Below are 25337 nucleotides of genomic sequence, written 5' to 3'. Positions count from 1 at the left end.
TTATAAATCCTATTAATTAGTTTGAGATCCACCTTTCTTTATTCTTCATTTACAAAAACTGATTATCTTTAAATTTCAATTTAAACTATTATTATAATGCATACCGACAGAGGTGTAAACAATTCCATTTAATGAAATGGGGTAAATGTAGTGTATTCAATTCTTGTCTTATTTGATGAATTATATTATCTTTTAAGGGTATTAAACCGTTTAAAGTAATTCGATGTTTCATAATATATCACACTGAAATGCGATAAATGTAGTGCATTTGATTCTTATTTTATTTGATGAACTGAATTATCTTTTAAAAGTGTCAAAAGTAAAATCCAAACTAATGAATAAGTATTATTTTTAAAAGTGTCAAGTTGTTCAAAGTTATTCATTTCTGCATAATATATCATTATAGATGTAGATCACGGTGATATCAAAAATTGATTTTTATTCTATATACAAAATTCCATTAATATTTTTTGAATATTTATCATGTTTTACATTGAAAGATTTGGCATCCTATCATTGACCAGCTTTACTATATAGAATAATGTTTACATGTATCTTTAATAATATCCGTTTATCTACCCTTTTTTAAAAATAACTTTTTTTATTCTGTTTCAACTCATCTATTTTTTTTTTATTTGAAACTTTCGAAGCGTTCAATTTTACTTTTACAAAATATATTTTGTTTTCGCATTATAAAAAAATAAACAAAAAGCCTCTGCTTCAGTAGTGTTGGAATAAATAAATAAAAAAAACAGAAGTTTAGAACAAACGTTCTTTATAAAAATAACAAAAGCGTATTCTTTCATAACACTGAAAATAAATGTGTTTTTTTTAGAGTTTAAAAACAGCAAAATAAAATTGAAATATATTTATTTGATAATATTTTTTAAATCGGAAGCAAAAAGGAAAAGAAGCAGCAATTCTTTAAAAAAAATATTTTGTGCTATTTTGAAATAAAAAGAGTGAAAGAACGAAAAGCATCTTGAGAACCATTCCAGAATAAATTAAGAGTTGAAAATCCCTCGATGACACTTCGAAACTTTTCGATATCGGCATTTTTGCCCTCGAAGTTATCCTTTGATGTCTTTTACTAAGTAATGAAGAAAGGAGTTAGAGCGACATCTATCGTGATCCACTCCTAAACAATTCTACTTTTCGGTTGCTACGGCAACCGCGCAGTAATACTACAGCGTGGCGCTTTCTGTGTACATCCGCCCAGCGGCCGATCTGGAAAGTAGTTCGAATGATAACTGCTCAACGGGGCAAGAACGGTCCGTAGTTGTTTCAGATTTCGTAGAACACCAGTTAGTAGTGCACGTAACATTAGTTTCTTCAATTGCTCCACGCAACTTCGCAGTGCTTTTGCGCAATTGCTTCAGACCTGGCCAGTTTTTGATATCGCATGGATATTTTTAATTTTTTATCGCTGATAAGTTTGGTTAATATCAGGAAAACAAATGATATAGTGAAATATATCTTTTTTTTACAGTATTAATCAATTGCATTCTAAAAATTTGAATATTCTGCATAAATTCTAAATACTGCGCAACATCATAGATGTGCTTTTTTCGAATATAAACTGTGTTTGGAAATATTTTATGGAAATAATGAAAGTTTCCAAAACTTTTTAATTATTATAATTCTTTATTGTTTTAAAGAAATGAATTGAAATTCAATTGAAATTTTTTAATGTTAATCTATAAAAAACTAACAGAAAGTTTGTAGTTGCATCTGGCTTAAATTTATCAAATTAGAAAAATATATTGATTTAGTAGAAAGGATAAAAATTTATATTATCAAAATTATCGTGAATACATAATCATATTTATTTGATACCATCAGAAAGAGGTTCAAATTTATATCAATATTGATTAATTTTATATATTGATGAAAATAATTTTTATCAAAAATTATATATTCTTGCTGATGTATAATTCTATTGAATCTAGAGGTGCTAATTTTATATTTAGTTATTAAAAGTTGAATTTATAAATATTTATATTTTATCAAAAGTACTAATATTTTAATGAATGAATATTGGAGATTTTATAAAAGAGCTTAATTATTCCAGTCTTTTACAAATATTTTATTTCAGTCTAAATCTAAAAGAATCTCAAAAAACATATGAACTGTTAGAAATGATTCATCAGACTTTATGTGAATTCTAAGAATCTAGAGTATACAGATATCATACTGATTGAAGTGCAATGTACTTAAATGTTTGTTCATTTATCACACTTTATTTGAAGCTAAGGGATTCTGTAATAAACTCTTAAGAGATAGATTTGATTTCTAACAAATGCCAATTTTTTAAACACTGCAGAATCATAAATCTTCGCAATGGCTTTGCATATAACGCACGTCCATAGTCCCAGCGACTGCGATTTTTGCAATCGAAGAACCATTGGACAAAGCGTTCCAGACTTGTCAGTAGTTTGCTATGGAACATCTCCACCTACCCGATCCCTTTTCCCTAAAAGTCCCAGAGAAACTCCAACTTCAAGTCCATTGAGGACAAAAGCCCAAAGGGCAAAACTTGCTCGGCACAGACGCACCAGAGGAGCTGGTTCACATTCACTAAATGCTGCAACAAGTCTTGATTTGTTGTCCAGAAGGCAAATCAACAGAATGGATGGGAGCAAGAAATTGGAAGATAATTCTTCAACTGAAACTCCCTTTAGAAGAAGGGTTTATACCATGCCCAGTAGATCAGGCGATAGGCTACAAGGACCCACTGATCCTCCAATGGAAATGGGCAATATGTCTTTCTATAGACTGAGGAGCTTTAGTGTGACCAGTCGTGGAAGTGTAATCAACTTAGGTGATCAAGTATGCTTTAGGTCTAGGTCTGACGTCAACGTCACCTCTGAGGGTTCCAGAAGCTCATTGGGGACAGACGATTTTAGAGATCGGGCATCATCAAGTGCTTCCACTGCTCAGTCAGATGTTCCTCATTACAGGGTACTAGTGCTTGGTGATGAAGGCGTTGGAAAATCTTCTATGATTGCTCAGTTCATGACTTCGGAATATCTTACAGTGAGAAATGCCCTTGCAAATGAGTCTCAAGGTAAGTTGTATCTTATTATATGATTTTAATTCAGAAAGATTATTTCCAGATGGTTTAAATTTCAGACAATTTAAAGTTCGGATTAAAACAATGTCCCTAATAATTAGAAACCAACATCTGGATTACAAAAACCTTAAATGTTTTTTTACATTTGCATTGTATGTTTATTTTTAAGGTTACATAGAATTAATTTAATGTGTTAAACAGCATATTTCACGAATTAATTCATGAATGAGTCTTACAATATTTTAATGAAATAATACAACGTTTTGGAAATCCTGGGTTATATAAAGACTAAACATTGTTTTCAGATGATTGGGAGGATTTTTTCTGGGAGTAAATCAATTCATTCAAATGTTTGGGAGTGAATCAAAACCTATTCAAATAATGCATAGGAAACCAAGGAAACTTTCTTATCCTTTTAAAATATTATACGAAGCCCAGGTTGTGTATATATATATATATATATATATATATATATATATATATATATATATATATATATATATATATATATATATATATATATATATATATATATATATATATATATATATATGAAGAGTGATATATTATTTTCATTTGAATCTATGTATTTCTGTTATCATATTTAATAAAATTAAAAAATGCATATATGCTGATTTCTGAAATACTAAAGAAACCTATTAAAATCAAATTAGAATGAAGTATATAATTTTTTAGTGTATTAGAAGAATTATCTGAATGAAGCAATAGTTAAATATGCATATTAAACTTTTATTTTTTGTAATAACATATGAATAAATTATTTTTTGTGGTCAACTTCTACTAACATTTATTCATATTAAATATCTGATGATGTTTGTGGTTTAACATAATTTCCGCTCATAAATGATGTGAATACAATGGAGAAGTTCTTTGATAGAAACATTGTAAAAGTCTTAAAGTAAAAGTTTATATAAATATTTTTGCATGCTTTCTGCCACTAGCATAGTCAGCTATGCAATTTTCTCTGTCACTCTTCTTTTGCTGAATATGGAATGTGTCATCTGTCATTGAAAATTTAAACTAAATGTTTAGCAAAAAATAATAATAATTTTTATAAAGCAAAAATAATAGTTTCAAATAAGGTATTGAAATTTTCATTTATTTTCGGTAAACGTAAGTAGGTTGTTGTGACACTTGATCAAAAGAATTTGAAATGCAGTTTCCGACGAATCTCCCCACAAATAAGACTTACCTGAGATCGAAAATAAAACATTTTTCAGAATTATGTCTATCTGTTTATTTGTAAATACGATAATTATAAACGGTTTGAACCGATGAAATTTGGCATATAGTGAGTGTAATGCCAAAATTGTAGATTTCTGTCAAATTTTGAACGACATTTATAGGAAGTATGTTCATTTGGCTGTTTATAGTGTGTTGTTTTGTACTTTTGCTTGCATGTAAATATGATTATTCAGTAACATAAAAACTTAGGTAACTGAAATGTGGCATGTTATCTTATGTTCTCAATTGTATTTCTGTATTAAATATTGATATCAATCGATCCGAAAAATAGCATTCAAAATAAGCATTTGAATTTCTGGTACTTGTGTATTCACCTCATCCCCCAGATTAATCACTAAATAGCCTCTTTCGTAATTATTATCCGTCAATTTCATGCTGTTAATTTGTACACAAGTACAAGTTTGTTTTCTTTATTACATTATGAAGCATGCAACAAACATTTGCGATGCTTTGAAAATAAATATATGAGCATTCATGGTCTTCACGGTTTCGACCAAGGTACACAATTTTATGCAGGGGGGGGGGATGAAACGAATTATTATAAATTAAAATTAGTGAATGATAAATAAAAATGAAGCTAAATGGCATCTTAAATTATGTTTATTTATTTATTTTTGTTTTGTTTTCTGATCCGAGAAAAAAGGTTTACAAACTTTGTAAATAATATTTATGAGAATTTAAATGCTATTAATACATATCTAATAAAATTTATTTTTTCATGCGATGGAAAGATGTCTCTAAAACATGTTTTCTAACAGCTAATTTTCTTGACCGCTAATAACTTATATGGTGATGAGTTATTTCTTCCAAGTCGCAGAAAAACCTATCTTCTGCCTTTTGAGTTTGTATTTCTGAAGACTAACTTTTTCAAATATAGAAAATTTAAAAGGCTAAAAATGCAAATTAGTTGTTAATAGATGCCGGAAATACCTTTATTGTCAAACTGGGAATGTTTGCTCTATGAATAAAACATATATATTAGAATCATTTAGAAAGAAAATTTTCTTTTGTCTTTATCCTTATCAATGCCATTTTATCATTTGAAATAATATAAATTTTTCAAGAATTATATCATTTTGTTTATATTTATGGTTGTTTGATATATAAGATGCATACTTTGTATAATTAATAGTATACAAATAGAATTAAATGTCCATATGGTTAAAGTTGTGATTTTAGTGATAATTATTGTAGAACGATGAAAATTCCAGACTTCATTGTATGATTTTAGATTATTAGAAAATAAATATTTAATCGAAAATCTGAAGAACTAATATTACATACATCTTCGATAAATTTCGCGTATATACCGTCAATTTTATAGCTTTACATTTATAATATATTAAAACTATATTGTCTTCCTTCTGTTTTTCTTACTGAAAGCAAACATGTGATACCATAGAATAGCAAATTATTCAGTGCTGAATCAAAAAACATTGTTCATCAGATCAGGAATTATTGATTAAAAGATCGAATTATTTTTGCAAATGGATTCTTATTGTGAGAATAAAGAAATTAACATAAATTATCTGAATTACTACGGAAATATAATATCTTATTAACATTAAATTCATATAATATGCGAATACTGAAAGTGAAACATTAAAATAGGTTGGCTATAGAAATTTATTAATGTCATTGCTTGATCTGCGGAACATGAGATATATTGAAAGTCACATTCTAGTATCTATATATTTAAAATAATTGGTAAATTAATCCTCCAGCGGGAAACATAAACCCGATTTCGACTACATTATTTTATAAGAAATTTCCCAATTACTTTTAAATTCCAAATTTCCTAATTATTTAGGAAACTAGGAAATTCCTAATTATATCATCACTAGCCATTTTCTCTCAGCCTTTTTCATTAATGAATAATCTCAAAAATTTTATCACACTGTACATTCTATGAGGGACCACATTGATAGAGTGTCTTAGCAACGATTGTTGAATCCATTATTTTGAATTGAATCGATGAATAGTTTTTATTTCATATAGTCCTAACCACTGATACGTTATCCATGGTTACTTTATGGCTATTTTCCTTCATTTTTATACATATCTCGAATTTAAAAAAAAACATTGCCTCGAGCTTTAAAAACTGGTCCGATTTTACCATTTTAATCATTAATTAATTTAGACATTTTGCAAGCATATAAAACTAAGCAGAATTATATATATATTATGCAATGGCAAATGAATTTTTTTAGGGTGCAGATCGTCAAAGTTTATTATTATGATTATATTAATATTATTCATAAAGTTGGCGAATTCTTTGTGACTGAAAGCAATCACGAATATTTTATTACTATGGCATTCTTACTATTAATATTTCAAAACTAAATAAAAGGAAAAATTAAAAGATTTTAAGCATACAGATATTTTGTACTGAATGGTAATCCAGTGAAAAGATTTTTGCATGTTAAAGTATCCAAATTAAAACCTGACTTTCAAATTATTTCAGTATTAGTAGTAGGAAACCTCATTTGGAAAGTGAAATAAATGGGTACATTCAGATTTAATGGTATGTTAAGAATGTGTTAGTTTAATGACTCCATTGATGAAAATTAAACTCTTCTACCAGCAATTAAAAGTTTGAAATGACAAGGAAATTTGTAGTAGTATATCAATGTGTGTATAATTAGTGTTTGTATAACAAATTTATACTGTGAGGTAATTCGAATGCACAAAAAATTATTTTGTTTTAGATTATTTCCATGACTAGAAATTTTAGTGAGAAAGATATTTAATTGCTTCGTCATGTCAACAGCTTCCATTCTTAAAGGAAAGTGGACGATTAATTTTCAAGAGCACAAATGATACATAATTTTTTTGTTTAACTCTTTCATTGCTGATCCGGCCCAATCGGCATATCAAATTCTATCCTGGCAGACCAGATTCCGTTTCAAACAAGGCGTGAAGGATGTGAAACGACATATCACCAAGAATACTCTCGCTTTACATCCTGTATCTCTCATTTGAAGCAGAAACCGTTCCTCCGGAATAAAAATTGCATTTCCGGTTGGGCCAGATCAGTAATGAAAAGGGTAAATATTATATTGCCTGCAGTTACGTTAATGAATGAAGTGTTCAGTATTTCTTTTTAGAAACGATTTCAAATTTCTTTTGAAATTATTTAGAAGGAATTTAATAAAATTATTGTTAATTATTTATTTTATTATAGACTCATACCTAAAAAATATTTCATCGCAAAAAAAATCTGGGAGTAAAAACATAGAAAACATACATCTGAAAGAAATTCTTTGCATAAATGGAAAATCCAACCACTTTCATAATTTGTTTTAGTTCTTAATAAATGCATAAGAAATTTATTTCTTAATATGTTATTATGTTTTCAACCTCATAGTCAAAACTCCTTTAAAAATTTTTTTTTAAATTTTTAATTTATAATTTTACTACAAATATTATGTACAATTGTGAGGTACTTTTTTCCCAATTTTATACCAGGCTGAGTCAGGATATTGAACTAAAATTTAATTAAACTGAGTTTCATAATTAATAATTCAGTTATATGGAAATAATTATAAAGTATAAATTTTTAACTTGAACATACGATTGGTGAAAATTTTAGAATCATATCACATGATGGTATGAAACATTTATTGCAAAATTCTGTCTTTACAAACAGGAAATACATCAAACTAATTAAAACAACATTCATTGGTCAGACTTAGATTTAAAAAAAAAGATTTAGAAAGAAAATTTTTATCCATAAATATGCACAATTTAAGTATATAAATAGTAAATATATAAAATAGTTATTGTTTTTAATATTCATTCATTGAGTGATCAAAGGAAGACAAAAGAAAAAAAGAAAAATTGAACAATGAGAAAATGGAATTTTAAATTCAGAATTTATTAGCAATATTTTATGCTGATAAAAGATAAGAAAATAGACAATACAATTATATAAGCTAAAGGAAATTTTGAGAATATATTAGTACTGCCTACAATAATAAATAGCTTTAACAAATCCCCAAAAAATACTATCTTTTCTACTACTTACGCAATTTTTCATGAACTGAAATCTATTTTTAATGTCAGACGCTCAGCTTTCTACAACGCATTCTGACTTTTTTTTCTTTATAGCAATCGATTGCAGTAAGTACTACTTTTCGTGATTTCATCAGGGTGTGGTTTTTTTTTATATCATTCTGAACATAAGAATAATCAAATCGTAAATATACTATATAAAGTAATTCATTTTAAAAATGATATATAACTAAATGATAGCAAAAAAAATTTTGATTTGTTTTTTTTTAGTATTTTTGGTTTATTTGGTATGAATTTGGTTTTAGTGATAAGTCAGAAAAATAGAGATGAAATATATTATAATACATAAAAATATACCATTGCCTTTCCAAGATGATAGCAAAACTTTCTTTAAAGTAATAACATAAAACAAAATTGAAATTTAAAGGAAATATGTATTTAACTTACTAATAGGATAGTGATGATTTTTTAAAGAAGAAAAATAATTTAAGTTACTAGTTTTTTCTATATAGAGAATATTTATGAGAAATTTTACTGAAATATGTTAGTTAATTATGTCATTTAGTAACTGTTGAATGTTTGGTTGACAAATCTGTGATTTTCTCTTCTTGATAAAAGTCATTCAGAAGAAGAAGAGAATTAAATGAAATATCCTTTAAGCAAGCGCCGACACAATGGAGTAATTAGTAATTTAATTCTATTTGAACTCTGCTCTTAATAATTTGACTTGTTTCTCCTTCTTTCAATTTATGGTTCTCAGATTATCAGATTCAGTATATTTGTTTTATTAATCCAATACAGTTAGGCTTTTTTCTATGCATTTGTGTAGTTATATAAATCATATGAATGTTAAGATTTGAATTATATATATAGAAAAAAATTTCATGAGTCAATATATAAAAGCAATTAAATCAATATAACTTATTTGAGGTACTATTTTAAATGTATAATAGAGTTTGATGACTTGACATTCCATTTTAAGCAAAAGTATTTTAGCATTAATTTTAAAAAAATGAATAAAAAAAACAATATTTTAAAGTTTTTATTGTCATGATCCGAATGTCATTTTTTTTTATTTGAAGGCGTTTATAAAAATCATTAATTGCTGATAGATAGTCCAGCTCATTGAATCACATTATTATTTAAAATCGTTATTAAAATTCACTTATTTATGTTGTTGTTTCTAATGGCACTTGTCATAGACAAGCCCACTGACTTTAGAAGTCAGTGATTTTAAACCAAGGCTGTGACTCTTGTTTTTTCAATAGCGCCATCTAGGGCCAAGTGTACGACTAAGCTACACACAAGTCTAAACGCTTTTAATGGGGAGGGCTTCATTCATGCATTTCATTCACAGATCGGAATTTAGACATAAATCAGAGATCGATCATCCCTGATCCAGTATCCCTAGATGTATTACTCCCGACATGGAGGACTTTGTGACCACGACAGATTTATACGTGCACCAGCCACCACATACACGGAGAGTCTTCGAACGGCGGGGTTTGAACTTGCAACCCAAGAGGCGCGAATCCAACGCCCTACCAACTATGCTATTCCGTCCCTGACATATTTATATATAAATGAAATTTAATGTCCATTTTCCATAATTTACCCTTCGAAACAAGCAACAATATAAAGATTAACTAACAACATTAAGCATTCGTGATATACTGTGGACCTATCATCAAGCATTCATGATATACAGGACCTATAAAAGGGAATTTCGAGTATAAATCATTGGATCGTTAGTAATTTTTCAGAAAAAAAAATCAAACAAACATTAATTTTATTTGATGAAAAATGTATTTATTTAAATATGCTATTTTTTTACTTTTCTCCTATTCGTACGTAGTCTCCTATTCGTAGTATAGGAGAAAGTGTAGTAATTGTCATAAAATTCGAACTCGAAATTTTGACGAATCTCCTCGTTGTAGACTTCCCCGAGTTGGAAAAACACATTTTTGGAAAATATCCGTCTGTCTGTTTGTAATAAAGATAATTGAAAAACGATTTGATCTAGAAGGATGAAATTTGGCATGCGATCTTTACACCAATTGTGTAGACTTCTATCAAATTTTGAGAATGTCCGTCTCTCCTGCTGTTCGAATGTAATTTTACAAGATAACTACGAAACGAAGAGAGCTAGGTAGATAAGATTTGGTGTAAAGATTTAATATCTATAGTGTAGACATACGTCAAATTTTGAACCAAATCCAAGGGAGGGTTGATTGTCTTTCGGTCAATACTTCCAAAACATTTAAACGCGATAACTGAAAAACGCAATGAGTTAATAATAAATATGATAAGATTTTGTAATTACCAGTGTAGTTAGTTACATTTAGGGGTTGCAATACCGGACCAAAATATCAATACCGGTATTCGGTATTATTTTAAATCTTAATACCGGGATACCGGTTTTAATACCGGTATTAGAAATTTTAGAAAAAGAAAGAAAACACAGGTGTTTCTTTGTTTTATTTGCCAGATTTATTATAAATGTAAATGTCACAAAAAATAATTTGTAACTTATAAATTATAACAATATATAATCACAAAAAAGTAAAGAAACATCTTATTTATTTAAATCACAAAAAAGTGTAAATATCACTATTCAGTCTGGAATGCTATTACAACTTTTTGAAATATGATCTTAAAAAACATAATGCATCAATTGTACTGTCATTAAGCCTGAAAAGTAATTTTATATAAAAATTACCAGCTGTCGAAAACGCTCCTTCGGCATCTACGCTAGTTGGTGGTACTGTTAGCAATGCGCGATATACTTTTTCCAAGTATTTATCTCTAAACCCCTTATCTTCAAATAAAATAAATCGATTTCTCGTCGAAGGATTTTGGATATAGCTGATTTCTGCATGGTATTTTGGTTCGTTTAATTTTTTTTATTTATCGCTCATTCTAATTTTTGTTCAAGAGACAATTACTTTTCACTATCGACAGTAGTGACATCATAATCTTCGATAATTGAACCGAATTCTTCTGAATGTGGATAGGTTTGTGGGTAAAAAATTTTAAGAAAATTTACTATAAACTTAATCAGATTTGAATTGGTTATTTTCTTTTCTTCTTTTTCATTTTTAAAATCATTATAATTATGTAAATACCATAAGACATTTTCTATTTCGGTATGCCTATCTTCTGTGTGATTTTTCAACGTAATATATAATTCTTCAGATAGTGACGTGTGCTGTTCTTTCAGTGACTGCAACATACAATTTATTGTTGCATTAGCTGTTAATAAATTAGAATCTCTCAGACATAATGCCTCAATAGTCAGTTTTATTGGAAATAGAGCTGATATAGTTCTAGATATTAAGTCGAATTCACTATCTGAAAAATTAATTTACAGGTTTAAGTCGATTATTGCTTTTGGATCGGATTTCTCAGTTTCAAAAATCGTTCCATCATTAGGAGTAAACTGTTCCAACGTGTTTTAGAATCTAATATTAAAATATATTCTGTTTTATTTTCAGTTAGTATATATTTTAGTAATATATCCTTTTTATAGGGGAACGTTTAAATATCTTAACCATTTTTGGAACTTTATAAATTAAAGGAAGCATTTCTTGATAGGTTAATATTTCATCCTCATTAGCAATATCTTCTTCAACAATTATATTGTCATTATCTTCATTGTCAATATCACTCTCACTCTTACTCTTTTCAAAGTTGGAATCAGAAATTTCTATATCCACAATATTTGGATTCCTATTTTCTAATTTTTTTGGTATAATACATCTATTACTTCTAAATTTTTTTCATAATTGTTGCACCATCAGTCGTTATGGTTACAATATTTTCTTTCAGGGATAATCCATGTTTCGCTAATTTAGATTTAAGCAATTAATTAAGCCATTAATTAGCTAATTAACTTCGCCCGTTAGGGAGACATAAAAACAAAAACGTATACTATTTTGCTATGTTTCGCGATACCTGAACATATAGAGGAGACAATTTTAAAAATTTCTAGTAAATACCGAAAAACCGGTATTTAAACTTGTGAATACCGGTATTACGAAATTGTACAAATGGCTCGAAATACCGGTATTCGGTATCCCGGTATACCGGTATTGCAATCCCTAGTTACATTACTGCAAATTTTGGTTTCAATTGGCTTCTAACTCGCAAATTTGATTTTCGGATAATGTTAACCACATGTCAGGATTTATTGCCAAATAACTCGCCAAATTTCAAATGATAGATTCAATAAAAATGCCAAAGTCCCACAAAGGGTTAATGTTTCGTAGCTATTGTACGCCAGTGCCATGCAAAGCGTTTTCTGACATAACCTACTTATTAGCAAGCGAGAAGGTTTAGGGGCGACCACTACCACTGGTTGTTTACTAGTTCTTTAATCATATTTCTTTTAACTTTAATTGTTGGCTTAATATTTTTAGAGAATTTAAGCTTTTTCATAAATATCTAATCATTTTTACGTAATTTTAATTTACTGGGAGATAGCTTTGCTCTTTCTATAGCAACAGCAAGAAAAAAATCATTTACAACTCGTTAGCTAATTTATCAAAAACTATTTGTAATTATTATTTAAATGTATAAAAAATATCTTATTTCTTATTAAAACTTCGGGATTCATTTTCAGTCCTAGTGAGAATTCAATTTCTTGAATTAGATTCTCGTTTACATTAACAAGTTGCACCACGGATAAGAAGAATAGTCATACTTCTGACTCTCCGACTCGCCAAGAGGGTACACGGATTTAAACCATAAAACTGAATGACCGGACCGCCGCAACAGCTACACTGGCAAGAACTGTGGTTGAGTCCTAAGGGTCATCACCGGCTACGTTACAACCCTCCCCGAAGTAAGTACGTCCCGTCATCGATGGGAGGAGTCATATCCCCCACCTATTTGTGTACCCTCCAGAGTGGCGAGATCCGACCACCATGTTGGAAGCATCTTATCCTCATTTCGAGGTGCCCCCCGGGGGTAGGATAAGAAGGATAAGAACCTGGGTAAATGGCGAGATTCACCTTTTAGAAGTAGATATAAGCTATCCATGTCAACCTAGTGGTAAATTTTCGGTTTCAAAGCCGAAGTCTTTCTGGTTCGAATCACAAATCTAGGGATCTATGCTACTTTTGTTCATGTTAAATCTGATTTTGTGTCTGACTACGAACATCCATTAATGGAGCGTCGAGATTTTCAGAGATGGTACCAGCTCAGGCGTCTTCTTCGTCATTTGAGCATAATTCCAAATTACGAGTTTTCTCCCTAAGCAGCTCTCTGTTGCTTTTAAATGAGATGCTAATATAGATAAACTAAACCTAGTTGATAATATAAAGGTGTATGGTCGAGTTGAATTCATTCCAAGGACAGAATGTTCGTCCGTTGGTAGAGGCTGTATCTTAGCCGGTGATACTCATAAGATTCGTCATTAGTTTTTTTTTTCCGTCTGCTGCTACAATAGTAGTTACTTAACTACTCAGAATAGCTTGAAAAAAGTAGAGGTAATTCTGATGTAGTTTTGAAAATACCTATGATACATTGTTCCATAATTAAATTTAGCAATTTTGAATTTTTAAAGCTATGTGCTCTGATATACAAATTGTAGTAAGCCACACCTTGGGTTTTATTTCCTATTATATGACTCTCATAAAAGTTTCCCACATCCACAATATTGTTTCGAAGTGTATAAAAGATATGCCATAGAAGACTGCCAACTATCACCGAAATGGGTCACTAGGTCAACAGGACTGAGCACTTGCGATGATCGACAGGTGTTTACAATTAAGCTTTGTTATTTTATCAAAGGAATTATTTTGTTAAAATAATTATTAACGTCAAATTACTGATAGGAGATTTAAATGAAATTAAACCTAATCAATATTTACGGTGAATCAGTTAGTAACCAATGACGGATAGAATAAAGAAAGCTGCAGAAATTGCTGTCAAGTTAATTTTAAAAAACGCACAAGAAGTTAATTTTAAAGCGCAAAGTACTATCTTTATTAAAAAGGAAAAAAAAATACAGCGAAAAATATTTGCATACCAGAATAACAATTATTTTTAGCAGGTGATAATAATTCAACTTTTCAATAAGATTTTCTCAACAGAAGAACAAATTAAGTTTTTTATGACTAATTATTTTCCATTGGACAAAAGAGCCAATTATAGAAAGATTAAGACTTTTTATAAATATTAGAACAGAGATATGAAGCAAAAAAAGTCTTAAAAAACGAACGAAAGAGTGAAGATCGCTGCTTGCAAGGTCATTTTTTACAACATAAATTGTGAAACAGAGCATATGTTTGCATTGAAGGTCTCGTATTTCGTACTGATTTATTTTGAAATAACGAGAATAGATAAATTTAAATCTGACCCTTAAATTGGGATTAGGAATCTTCTCCCACGCGTTTGCTTGTATGACCTTGAATATGTCCCAGAAGTTCTTGTAATTAAAATAAATCCCTGAATCGAGACAGTATTTTGAAAACGAATGAATGATGAAAATTGTCAAAAAAATCTAAGGATATACTCTCTTTACTGTTTTATGTAATTTGTTTTTAAAAAGTTATAAGAAGTTTTAAGCATTTTGCTCTTCAGCTGGCCTTACTGTAAAATGCCATGAATTTTAGGCAACGGGTCATTTATCCTTTTACTATATACGCAGGTTCATTTTTTTATCTTTGTTTCCTTCATATTTAAAATTTATAAACTTTTTAAAGCACTTTAGAAAGTGCAACCAAAGTTGATGGCAAAGATAAAACTATTATTTTTGTATACGTGTCTCTGTCTCTTTTTCTTTCTATATATATATATATATATATATATATATATATATTGTATTACTACAACCCTTCGAAATCATTCTTAAGGTAGCCGACTACGTTCGAAGCAATATTTTTGAAAAATTGGATTTTTTAAAAACTATTTATGGTTTTTAGATGTATTGTCATTTATAAACACTATATATACAAAAAAATTATTTGGAAATATAATATATTTTGAGAAATAGGAAAATTTGTAGTAAATTTTAATGATATTTAACCTAAACGGTTAACACTCTACACAAAATTGTAATGCAGGTATCCTATTTTTCTTTGTACACAAGTTATAGAATATAATGATGAATGAAATGAACCAAAATCTAAGAAACATTTTGAGATGCAAAGAAATTATGGGTAAAAATGTACATATATATACATTTTTTCCATAAATTTACAACTCAATTTTTCTAAAAACACCTATAAATAAAAATGTATTTCACCAACAATAAAAGTTTTGGTTCATTTCATTGCCCACAGTATTTAAAACACACGCTGAAATTTTTATGTAAATACCTCTATTAGTTTTTGAGATATCCTGTTAACGGTGGAAAAATTTTATAAAAATTAAAGTTTAAGAAAATTGAAGTTAAAGAAATATTTTAGCAAAAAAATTGTTTAAAATTATCCTGGGTGATAGATCAGACCTTCCTTTTCCTAGAAAATATTATTTTGGAAAGAGGAAAGCCTGAACTACAAGAAATAATAATAAAAGAAGAATTCACCAATGTGGTCGAAACCAGTGTTTTTAACGTAGTCGGAAACAAATCATGTTCAGAGCAAAAAAAAAGAATGTACTTAGTGTACTTTTTATAGGCCTTTGCGAAACAAGATAAGACACGTGATCTGATAGCGACATACGATGCGGTCACCATGTCCAACACATCTATGCCCAGAACACTGGGGTGAAAACATTATTAAGAAACAAATCATTTTCAGGACAAAGAATATGCTTATTGTACTTTCTATAGCCATTGCCAAACAAGATAAAAGGCGTGATCTGGCAGCGGTATACGAAGGGATCACTATGTCCAACACAACTATGCCCAAAACATTGGATCAAACTGGAGTTCCCTATGAAATTTGCACAATGAGATGCATCGTAATCGATACTGTGAAGGATTCTCTATCGGTATTGCAAAAGCACCATGTTCATGATGTTTTGATACCAACTACCAAACATTTGATGATGAATTTATATATGTATATAAATACATAACATATTTATAACATGCCTCGTTATAAATATTTCCCGTTCATTATTTATTTACTGAAGAAGAGAATATCGACCAGATCGCGATTCATATTAATTGCGATCAATATGAATCAAATATATTGGACGAGGAACATTAATGTCTTAATCAGCGTTAATAATGAAGAATTCGCATGTACTGACTTTGACAGTTGCGCTCAGAGCCAAATATCTAACTCCGATCTCTATGAGTTTCTTTTTACTATCGTGTGCTTTATGTTCTTACAATTTTGTCGAGTTCTGTGACACTGTGAATATTACATAAATATAAACATCAAAGTTTCTTAACTGAAATTAACGAATACAAATATAAAAACTTCACTACTACCAAAAATTTAATTATTCTAATTAATGAAAAGACGACTTTCATTTTGTATACTTTAATTTATATCTTACTCTTAAAGTGACAAGATTTTTTCATAAATAGTGGCGCAATCAAACATCTTTTATACACCTAACTGGCAATCGCTTATGTTATATTTTGATGCTGAAATTCTGATACCATTATTTAGCGTACGACAAAATGTCGTTTTATTCATTTCTGAAACCTCGAGAATTTCTTACATTGTAAATAATTTCAAAATCAAAATTTCGTGAAGAATTTTTCATGCATAATTATTATCATGCATCTGACAAATGATTAATCCATAACTGGAGATATGAATTTCGTCACACGGTCTGAGAGATGGAGCCAAACAGATTTCATTGTTATTTTTCTTTTTTGTCTTTTGTAAACAGCATTGGAATTTATTTTAGAAAAGCAATACATTCTGAAATGATGTCGTTACCAAAAATATTAAAAATGTCAAATGTTATAATATTAAATATTGGAAAGATGTTATAAGAAAAACCTAACTAATCTTTTAATGATTATTTACTTCGTTATGTATTACGGAATTACACTGTTAATAATTGTTAAAATTTAACAAACAAAAATGAAGATTTCATTATTACAAAATATCATTTAAAAAAATTCTTTATTCTTTTTGGATTATTCAAATCAAAAGCAATTTAAGGGACATGGGGTCAATGACTGCATAAATAACACCCAAAACTTTGAAAAAGAATAAGTCGGTTATACACACGTGTTCATTCTAAGATTTTTGCTAACATACTTGCAGGTATTGAGGAAATGATGGTATTCAAGGACAAAATACCACGGGATAATCAGAGCTAACGAACAAAGCGGAGTCATTTTGATTCCATCTGTAGTTACGGTTAAAAATAAAGTTCAAAAAGTTATTAATAAAAGAAAAAAAAGTTAACTGCGAGATCTTCTTTCACCACTTGAATTAAATAATTAACTTTTAATCAAGCACTTTATTTTAATATCTACAACACTCCTGTATTACACTTCACCTTTAACCTAATCTATGCAAGCATGATTAATTATATTTGAATTATAAGATAAACTTTTCATGATGTGAAATATTCCAAATGCACTGTATTATTCCCGATGAAAATTCTTCCAGCCATAATCTGTGTTGCCTGTAGACAAACACATGGTTAATCTCATTCCTGGGAGTTCAGAGTATTTCATTTAAAGTTATTGAGATGCTTATAAACAATATTTACAGTTAATAGATTTATATGAAGGTACTCGATGCAGCAGCTTCTTTGTTGATCTTCTGAGCAGCTTCTTTGTTGTCAAACTGAGCAAAAAGAAATTCCATCCATGCTCGAAGCATGACTGGTTTTGACACTGGGCATTCAAAACTATCAAAACTATGTCGTCAAACGTGCAGAAAGCACATAAAATTATTTCAAATTTTAAAGTTATAACGATGCCGTTTAGTTTTTTAGAAAGTATTAAAAATTTCATTATTTGAACGAAGAATATTGAATTCTTAACAGATCTCCAAGAAATACTGGTATAATGATTGTGGAGCATCATTCCATTATGTTGCAATTGTACTAGCTTGAATAATATGTTTGAAACCTGATTCTCCCTTATGTGCCTTATAAGGAAATAAATGTGGTCATATCAACGGATTGAAAAGTGATCTATGCATACTTATAATATTTGCATTTCACTTTCGTTCTGATATGAAAGATTGTGCTGTCCTGAACTCAAGTTTTATTTCATCAGAAAACTAATAACACTGTTATAATTTTTCTCTAGTTTCTAAGAGGTTATACCATCTCCACTTTTAGCATCAATATTTTAAAGTTAATTTTATTTAGATATCGAATTTATTTGAATTTAATTGAAACGGGTGCCATTTCAAAAACCAAGCAAAATAGATTTACCTGAATATAATACAAATAAACTTTTCGAACTTTTTCATTGCATGGTATTCACTGCCTTTGAATTCTTGATTTTTCAAAATCCGGATTAGAACTTAAGGGTACTCTTCATTAGGATTAAAATGAAATGGTCTAAAATGATTGTAGATCTCAAATCATTCCTGATCAATAAAGACGATCTAAATCTGAAACGAAATTATACTGTTCAGCCATGTCTTAAACTGAAACTATCCTGCTGCTTAGTTGACAGAAATGCGTCTTGAGATTTTGATGCTGTGAATTCATCATATTGGCGATGGTTTGGAAATATTTCCAATCGAATTTTTCCTTTATAGCAACTTTAAATCTCCTTTCAGTTTGAAAGTGCAAAGCTTTACAGCACTGCTAAATGTCGTCTATATATCCCAGAAATAGCCCACAATGATTGTAGATCGCAAATGATTCCTGATCAATAAAGACGATCTAGACCAGAAACGAAATGATATTGCTAGGCCATGTCTTAAACTGAAACTATCCTAATGCTTAGTTGACAGAAATGCGTCTTGAGATTTTGATGCTGTGAATTCATCATATTGGGGATGGTTTGGAAATATTTCCAATCGAATTTTTCCTTTATAGCAACTTTAAATCTCCTTTCAGTTTGAAAGTGCAAAGCTTTACAGCACTGCTAAATGTCGTCTATATATCCCAGAAATAGTCCACAATGATTGTAGATCTCAAATGATTCCTGATCAATAAAGACGATCTAGACCAGAAACGAAATGATATTGCTAGGCCATGTCTTAAACTGAAACTATCCTGCTGCTTAGTTGACAGAAATGCGTCTTGAGATTTTGATGCTGTGAATTCATCATATTGGCGATGGTTTGGAAATATTTCCAATCGAATTTTTCCTTTATAGCAACTTTAAATCTCCTTTCAGTTTGAAAGTGCAAAGCTTTACAGCACTGCTAAATGTCGTCTATATATCCCAGAAATAGTCCACAATGATTGTAGATCTCAAATGATTCCTGATCAATAAAGACGATCTAGACCAGAAACGAAATGATATTGCTAGGCCATGTCTTAAACTGAAACTATCCTGCTGCTTAGTTGACAGAAATGCGTCTTGAGATTTTGATGCTGTGAATTCATCATATTGGGGATGGTTTGGAAATATTTCCAATCGAATTTTTCCTTTATAGCAACTTTAAATCTCCTTTCAGTTTGAAAGTGCAAAGCTTTACAGCACAGCTAAATGTCGTCTATATACCCCAGAGTTTTGATTTCTGTATGACTAGTTTCTCATTATTTATTGACGTGCACTTGCTTGTAATTATAGGCTCTACTTTGCCAAACATAAGATCCGGGTTGAGCTGTCTCAAAAGAAATTATTGATCAGTCACTTTCTTGAAACATATTAATGAAACTAGTAAGCAACCTTAATTTCAAGAATTATTTCCTATATTATATATCTTAATATCAATTAGATATGAACATGATTAGGAAACTTTATACGGCTCAGTACGATAATGATGCCTTGATTTAAACTTTGTTCTTCTGAGATTCTCTTAAAGATGGATCATGACGATGCATCCGTCCATAAATTCCACGTAGAAATTTTAACTTGACCTGATTGTTACTTTAAAGTATTAAACAATTTCTTTATTTGAAGCCATTGGAGAGTGTTTAACAAACTTAACAACATCAAATGCCAAGCAAAGATGATAAATATATGTGCAAAATATGTTTGCAGGATCCTCGATATTAAACTGACCAAAATGTTTCCCAAATGCATTAGCATTCGCTTAACATAGGACCTTAACATGCACTGAATCGAGAATATGCTTTAAAGATTTTTGTTGAAAGCTCTTCATTATCATTTTAATTTTTATGAAAAATATGGCAGTATCCTAAAGTCCTTTTATTTACAATAGATGAAATGTTACATCTTTGATCTTAAAAATATGAAACAGTCTGTAAGTGTTTAATCTCACAATTTGATAAATTTTGAATACAAAACATTTTTCTTCATGCCATACTAAACTTAGCTGGTTGTGCATACAGGGTGTTACTGAATTCGACCGATTAATTCAGAAGTGTGATAGTAGGCATCAAGAGGATAAAGATTCACCATGTAACATGGGGTCCCAAGCGACGTTTAATCAGTGAAAATCGCAAGAATATTGGGAGTCGCGGAACTGTTGGAAACTGAAAAAAATTAATAAAAAAAATAACAAATGGTGTTTTAACTACGAATTTTTTTTTAAGTGAAATCACATTCTTAAATATTTTTTTTCATGCTGGTAACATGTGGATTTGATGATTTAGGGGGGTCGTAAATTACTGAAAACGGAAAAGTAGTTTAGATCCCATATTTTCAAAAATATTAAAACTTGAAGAAAAATAAAAGCTTGAAAATGTAAAGCATTTTGTATTTTATAATTTGATATAAGTGTGTAGTGGGAGAACTGGGGATTTTTAAAGATATTCAAGAAAAACTAACATGGGAAACAGAAAACATAGCTGCAACATCAGTGCCGATGGTCGCAGAGAGCATTGTCAAATTCGAAAGACAAATTCAATGCAAGGATAGTAGGCATTAAATAGATGAAAATTTACCAGATAACCAAGGTCGCAGGTAACGTTTTTCAATGAAAATCACAAATCTTGTGGAGTTTACACGCTGGATGCTTGATGCTACACAGGAAGATGCACACTTTTCTGCTGGAATTTTATTCTCAGATGAAGCCTGCTTTACGAGATAAGGTCTCTTCATCACGCACAATGCGAATACTTAGTCATTCGAAAATCCCCACCTTACTACTTTATCGAACGTGCAACACAAGTTGAGATTAACATTTCGGTAGAGTCAGCTATTTGGACCTTATCTTCTGCCCGAAAACCTCAGAGGCAAGATGTACCTTGATTTCTTCCAGCACGTTCCTCCGGATTTACTGCAGGGAACACCGACAATTTGGTAAATGCATGATGGAGCACCAGCACATTTTAGTTATATTCGTGAAATCTGACTTGTTGTTCGCGAATGAAGTATAACGAAGATCAATTCTACAATGCTAATTAATGAATACTTGCTCTTTGCTTTTATTTTTCTTGAACGCAGGAAAACTTTACATAGAGAAGGCTTCTTCTCGATTGTCTTGTTCCTTTCATTCATAGGGCCATTCTCTTGTGTTTTCGACGTCTATTTTTGCGATTTGCACTGAATAAACTTTACCTGCGATCCTATGTTTTCTGGTAAATTTTCATCTCCTTATTGCCGACTATCTTCGCGCTGAATATCTTTCGAATTTGACAACGCTCTCTGCGAACATCGGTACTGATGTTGCAGCGATGTTTTCTGTTTCCCATTTTAGTTTTTCTTGAATATCTTTAAAACTCTACAACTCTCACACTACACACTTATATCAAATTATAGAATATAAAATTTCTTAGATTTTCAAGCTCTTATTTTTCTTCAAGTTTTAATATTTTTGCAAATATGAGTTCTAAACTACTTTTTCGTTTTCAGTAGTTTATGACCCCTCTAGATCATCAAATCCGCATGTTACCAGCAGGAAAAAAAAACTTTAAAAATGCGCTTTCACTTAAAAAAATTTGTAGTTGAAACACCATTTATTATTATTTTTTATTAATTTCTTTTTATAGTTTCCAACAGTTCCCCAAATCTGTATATTTTTGTGATTTTCTCCAATTAAACGTCGTTCGGGACCCCATGTTGTATGGGGATTCTTTATCCTCCTTATGCCTACCATCACCCCTCTGAATTTGTCGATCGAATTCGGCAACACCCCGTATATCTTTATGTATTTATTTATGGCAATGTTTTTCTCTAACTTCAGATAGCTTTTGTACTTTCTAGTTTTATTTATTCCATTTTTAGAGTTATCTTACATATACAATAATAAACAATTAAAGAAAATCTTTATATAATAAAAATAAAAGTATTTTCAAAAAGACCTTTAAATTGTTCTTTGACATTAAAATAATATACACCTATAATACACTTTTAATATTTAATTATTCTTTAAATTGATATTCATTGACGTTTAATATCTTTACATTATTCTTTTCAGTGTCTTCAGATAAATTATTATGTTTGACATGTATGGTACATTAATAAAACGCGTTTTTACGGCGTTTTTTTTAAAGAGCATTCTTTAATTTTATTAACTTTTATAACTTTTTACAATTTAACTTTTTACGATTTATTAATATGAATATTTTGGAATTCGAAATCTATTTTTAATAAATTTACTGCCAGATGGCACCACTCACATATCATCATAATTTAACTGAAATTAATTTATTAAATAATAATTATGCTTTGAAAAAATTAAAGCGTATAATGTCTGAGAAATTTTCAGAACTTAAGAATTACAAGAAGAAAAAGAATAATTGATAGTATAGTTCTATTTTTAAAAAAACACACACGAAAGAAGTCAAGTTATATTAAAATGTAATAAATCAACTTATAATAATAGCATGTGATCAAATATCATGACCATACCTAAAAAAACATGATGTATGATTCAATTTCAAAAATATTACATTAAATATTGATAACGAATGATTATCTTGATATGATTATTTTGATGAGGAGAATGATAAATAAGAGATGATAAGCTTAAATCTGCTTAGTAAATTAATTGAACTTGGTAAGGACTTTTTATGATCTTTCTCTTCCTTTGAAAACATTCCTTTCAAAAGCTTTTCCCTAAATTTTTGAACTAAGGATTAGGGGAAGCGACAATGAATTTAACAAACATTTCAATAGTGCTGGATAAAATTTAAAAGCAAATATATTAAAATGAAATATTTAATAGAAAGCAAACAAAAAATGATGGTTTAATTAATTTGCTTAACGCTTGAGAACTCCAAATTAAGTTGTTTATTTAAAGTCCATCAAAAATTTTGTTTAAGAAAATTCACAAGCAATATTTCTATTTTGTATCTGAATTCTTGGTTTATTTACAATGGGCATAATTCTTTGTTATAAACTATACTGTTTCAGCATGTGTAAAAGAGAATAGTTAAAAACGAAGGGTCCCTTTCAGAATTGAGCCCTATGACAATATGTGGATGACTTTTCTTTTCTTTTACATTTTTATTGCAAACAGGAAATAAAAAGAGAAAAAAAACGTAGAAAGAAATTCAATCCTTCTTTCCTTATAGTTTAATCAAACTTTCTTTACAGTGAAACTTACAATTTGAGTATTAAATATCAAATGTCTAGGAAACTTTAATGAAATAAAAAAACTAATTTAATAACCTTCTTGGCTTCAGTGCTAAAAAGAAAATTTCACTTTATTCAAAAGTAAAAATATTTCTGAGTGAAGAACTCCGTCTAAGGAAAACACTCCAGAAAATTTAATTATGAGAATACTTAATTATGCCGAAGCCGGAGTAAAAATCTGAAATGTATAAGAAAATGTATTAGAAGGAAGCTTGTTGGATGTGTTTTTTTAAATTAAAAATGTTGTTGATAATTTGAGAAAAAAACATTCCAGCAAATGTAATTTCTTTTTATTTAATTTGTAAGCATTCGATATTTCTCTGTCAGTAATAGTTTGTTGTGGCATGTCATATATCGGAGGGGGAATATTATTGGTTTTAACTTCTAGCCATGGTCTTAAGCCGTAATCATAAAAATATTAGAACATTCTACCTTTAAATTAGAAATTGATATATGCTGTCTTGTTAGCAGTTGGAGATTTTTACCGATTTCTCCTGTAACCATAAATGTTAACTATATCATTTTATTACTAAGATATTTTGAGTTTGTTTTCAACAAAAACAATGATCTACTTCCTCTGTATTCAGAATCTATTCATCAGCCTAGAAATGCAATAATTTTCCAAAACAAATTTTTAAGAGAAAGTAATTAAAATTTAAGCAGCTCTATTAATAAGCCAACTGAATTTGTTTAAAGGTAAGTAAACAGCTGCTTAAGTAAAGCAACATGCTCCAACAAATCGAAAAATACATAACACACATAAAATACATGTTATCAAAGTGAGGTGCACTCTTTAGTGCAAGGCAAACACAAAAGCCACTATTGTAATGACTCGAGTATAAATTATATCATTTTAAATTTTGTTTAAAAACTATAAATGGAAAAAAAAAGATATTTTTTCTTATTTCCTTGAGAAAGAAGTTTTTGATTTTTTTTTCCATTCTTCAAACTATTAATTCATTAACTAAATTATATTTCAGAATATTATCGTTTTAAATTTTTTCGATGAGTGGCTTTTAATGCAAAAAAGAAATACTAATAAGTATTAAAGATGCAGTGGGCTTCGACGAAGAGATATGAAATCAAATTCAAACTCATAAAATTTTGAACAATGAAACAACAATAAAAACAAACAAAATGGAACAAGAACAACAACAAAATAATGTGTCAGGAGAGCGCAAGCGAATCTGATGGGAGGAAGAAATGAGAGGAAGGAAAATAGATGAGCATCAGTTGGTCGCTTACCAAACCAAAACTTAGCAAAGCTGAAGGGCAGAGAGCTTTGATTTTCGCCGTCTTTCATATCACACAGTTATGAGCAAAAAGCAAATTTTGATGCTCTCTGTGGTTATTCGGTACATATCCCAATTGTATTTAATTCTCACTTGTTCAGTTATTTTTTTTTATATAAATTTGTTTCACATTCTCTTTTTTGAACTTTCT

At 29.5% G+C, this 25337-nt stretch overlaps 1 protein-coding gene across 1 annotated transcript in view; it reads left to right on the top strand.

Moving 5' to 3' along the window:
* Window positions 1-2340: 2340 nt before the first annotated feature.
* Window positions 2341-25337, top strand: part of LOC129971945 (GTP-binding protein GEM-like) — an 89284-nt gene continuing 66287 nt past the window's right edge. Inside the window, exon 1 of the mRNA XM_056085923.1 lies at window positions 2341-3067. Coding sequence (XP_055941898.1) covers window positions 2341-3067 — 727 coding nt within the window. The remainder of the gene's footprint in view (window positions 3068-25337) is intronic.

Source organism: Argiope bruennichi, chromosome 6 (assembly GCF_947563725.1).
Source record: "Argiope bruennichi chromosome 6, qqArgBrue1.1, whole genome shotgun sequence".
Classification (NCBI taxonomy): domain Eukaryota; kingdom Metazoa; phylum Arthropoda; class Arachnida; order Araneae; family Araneidae; genus Argiope; species Argiope bruennichi.
This window is presented reverse-complemented; position numbering and strand designations above follow the sequence as displayed.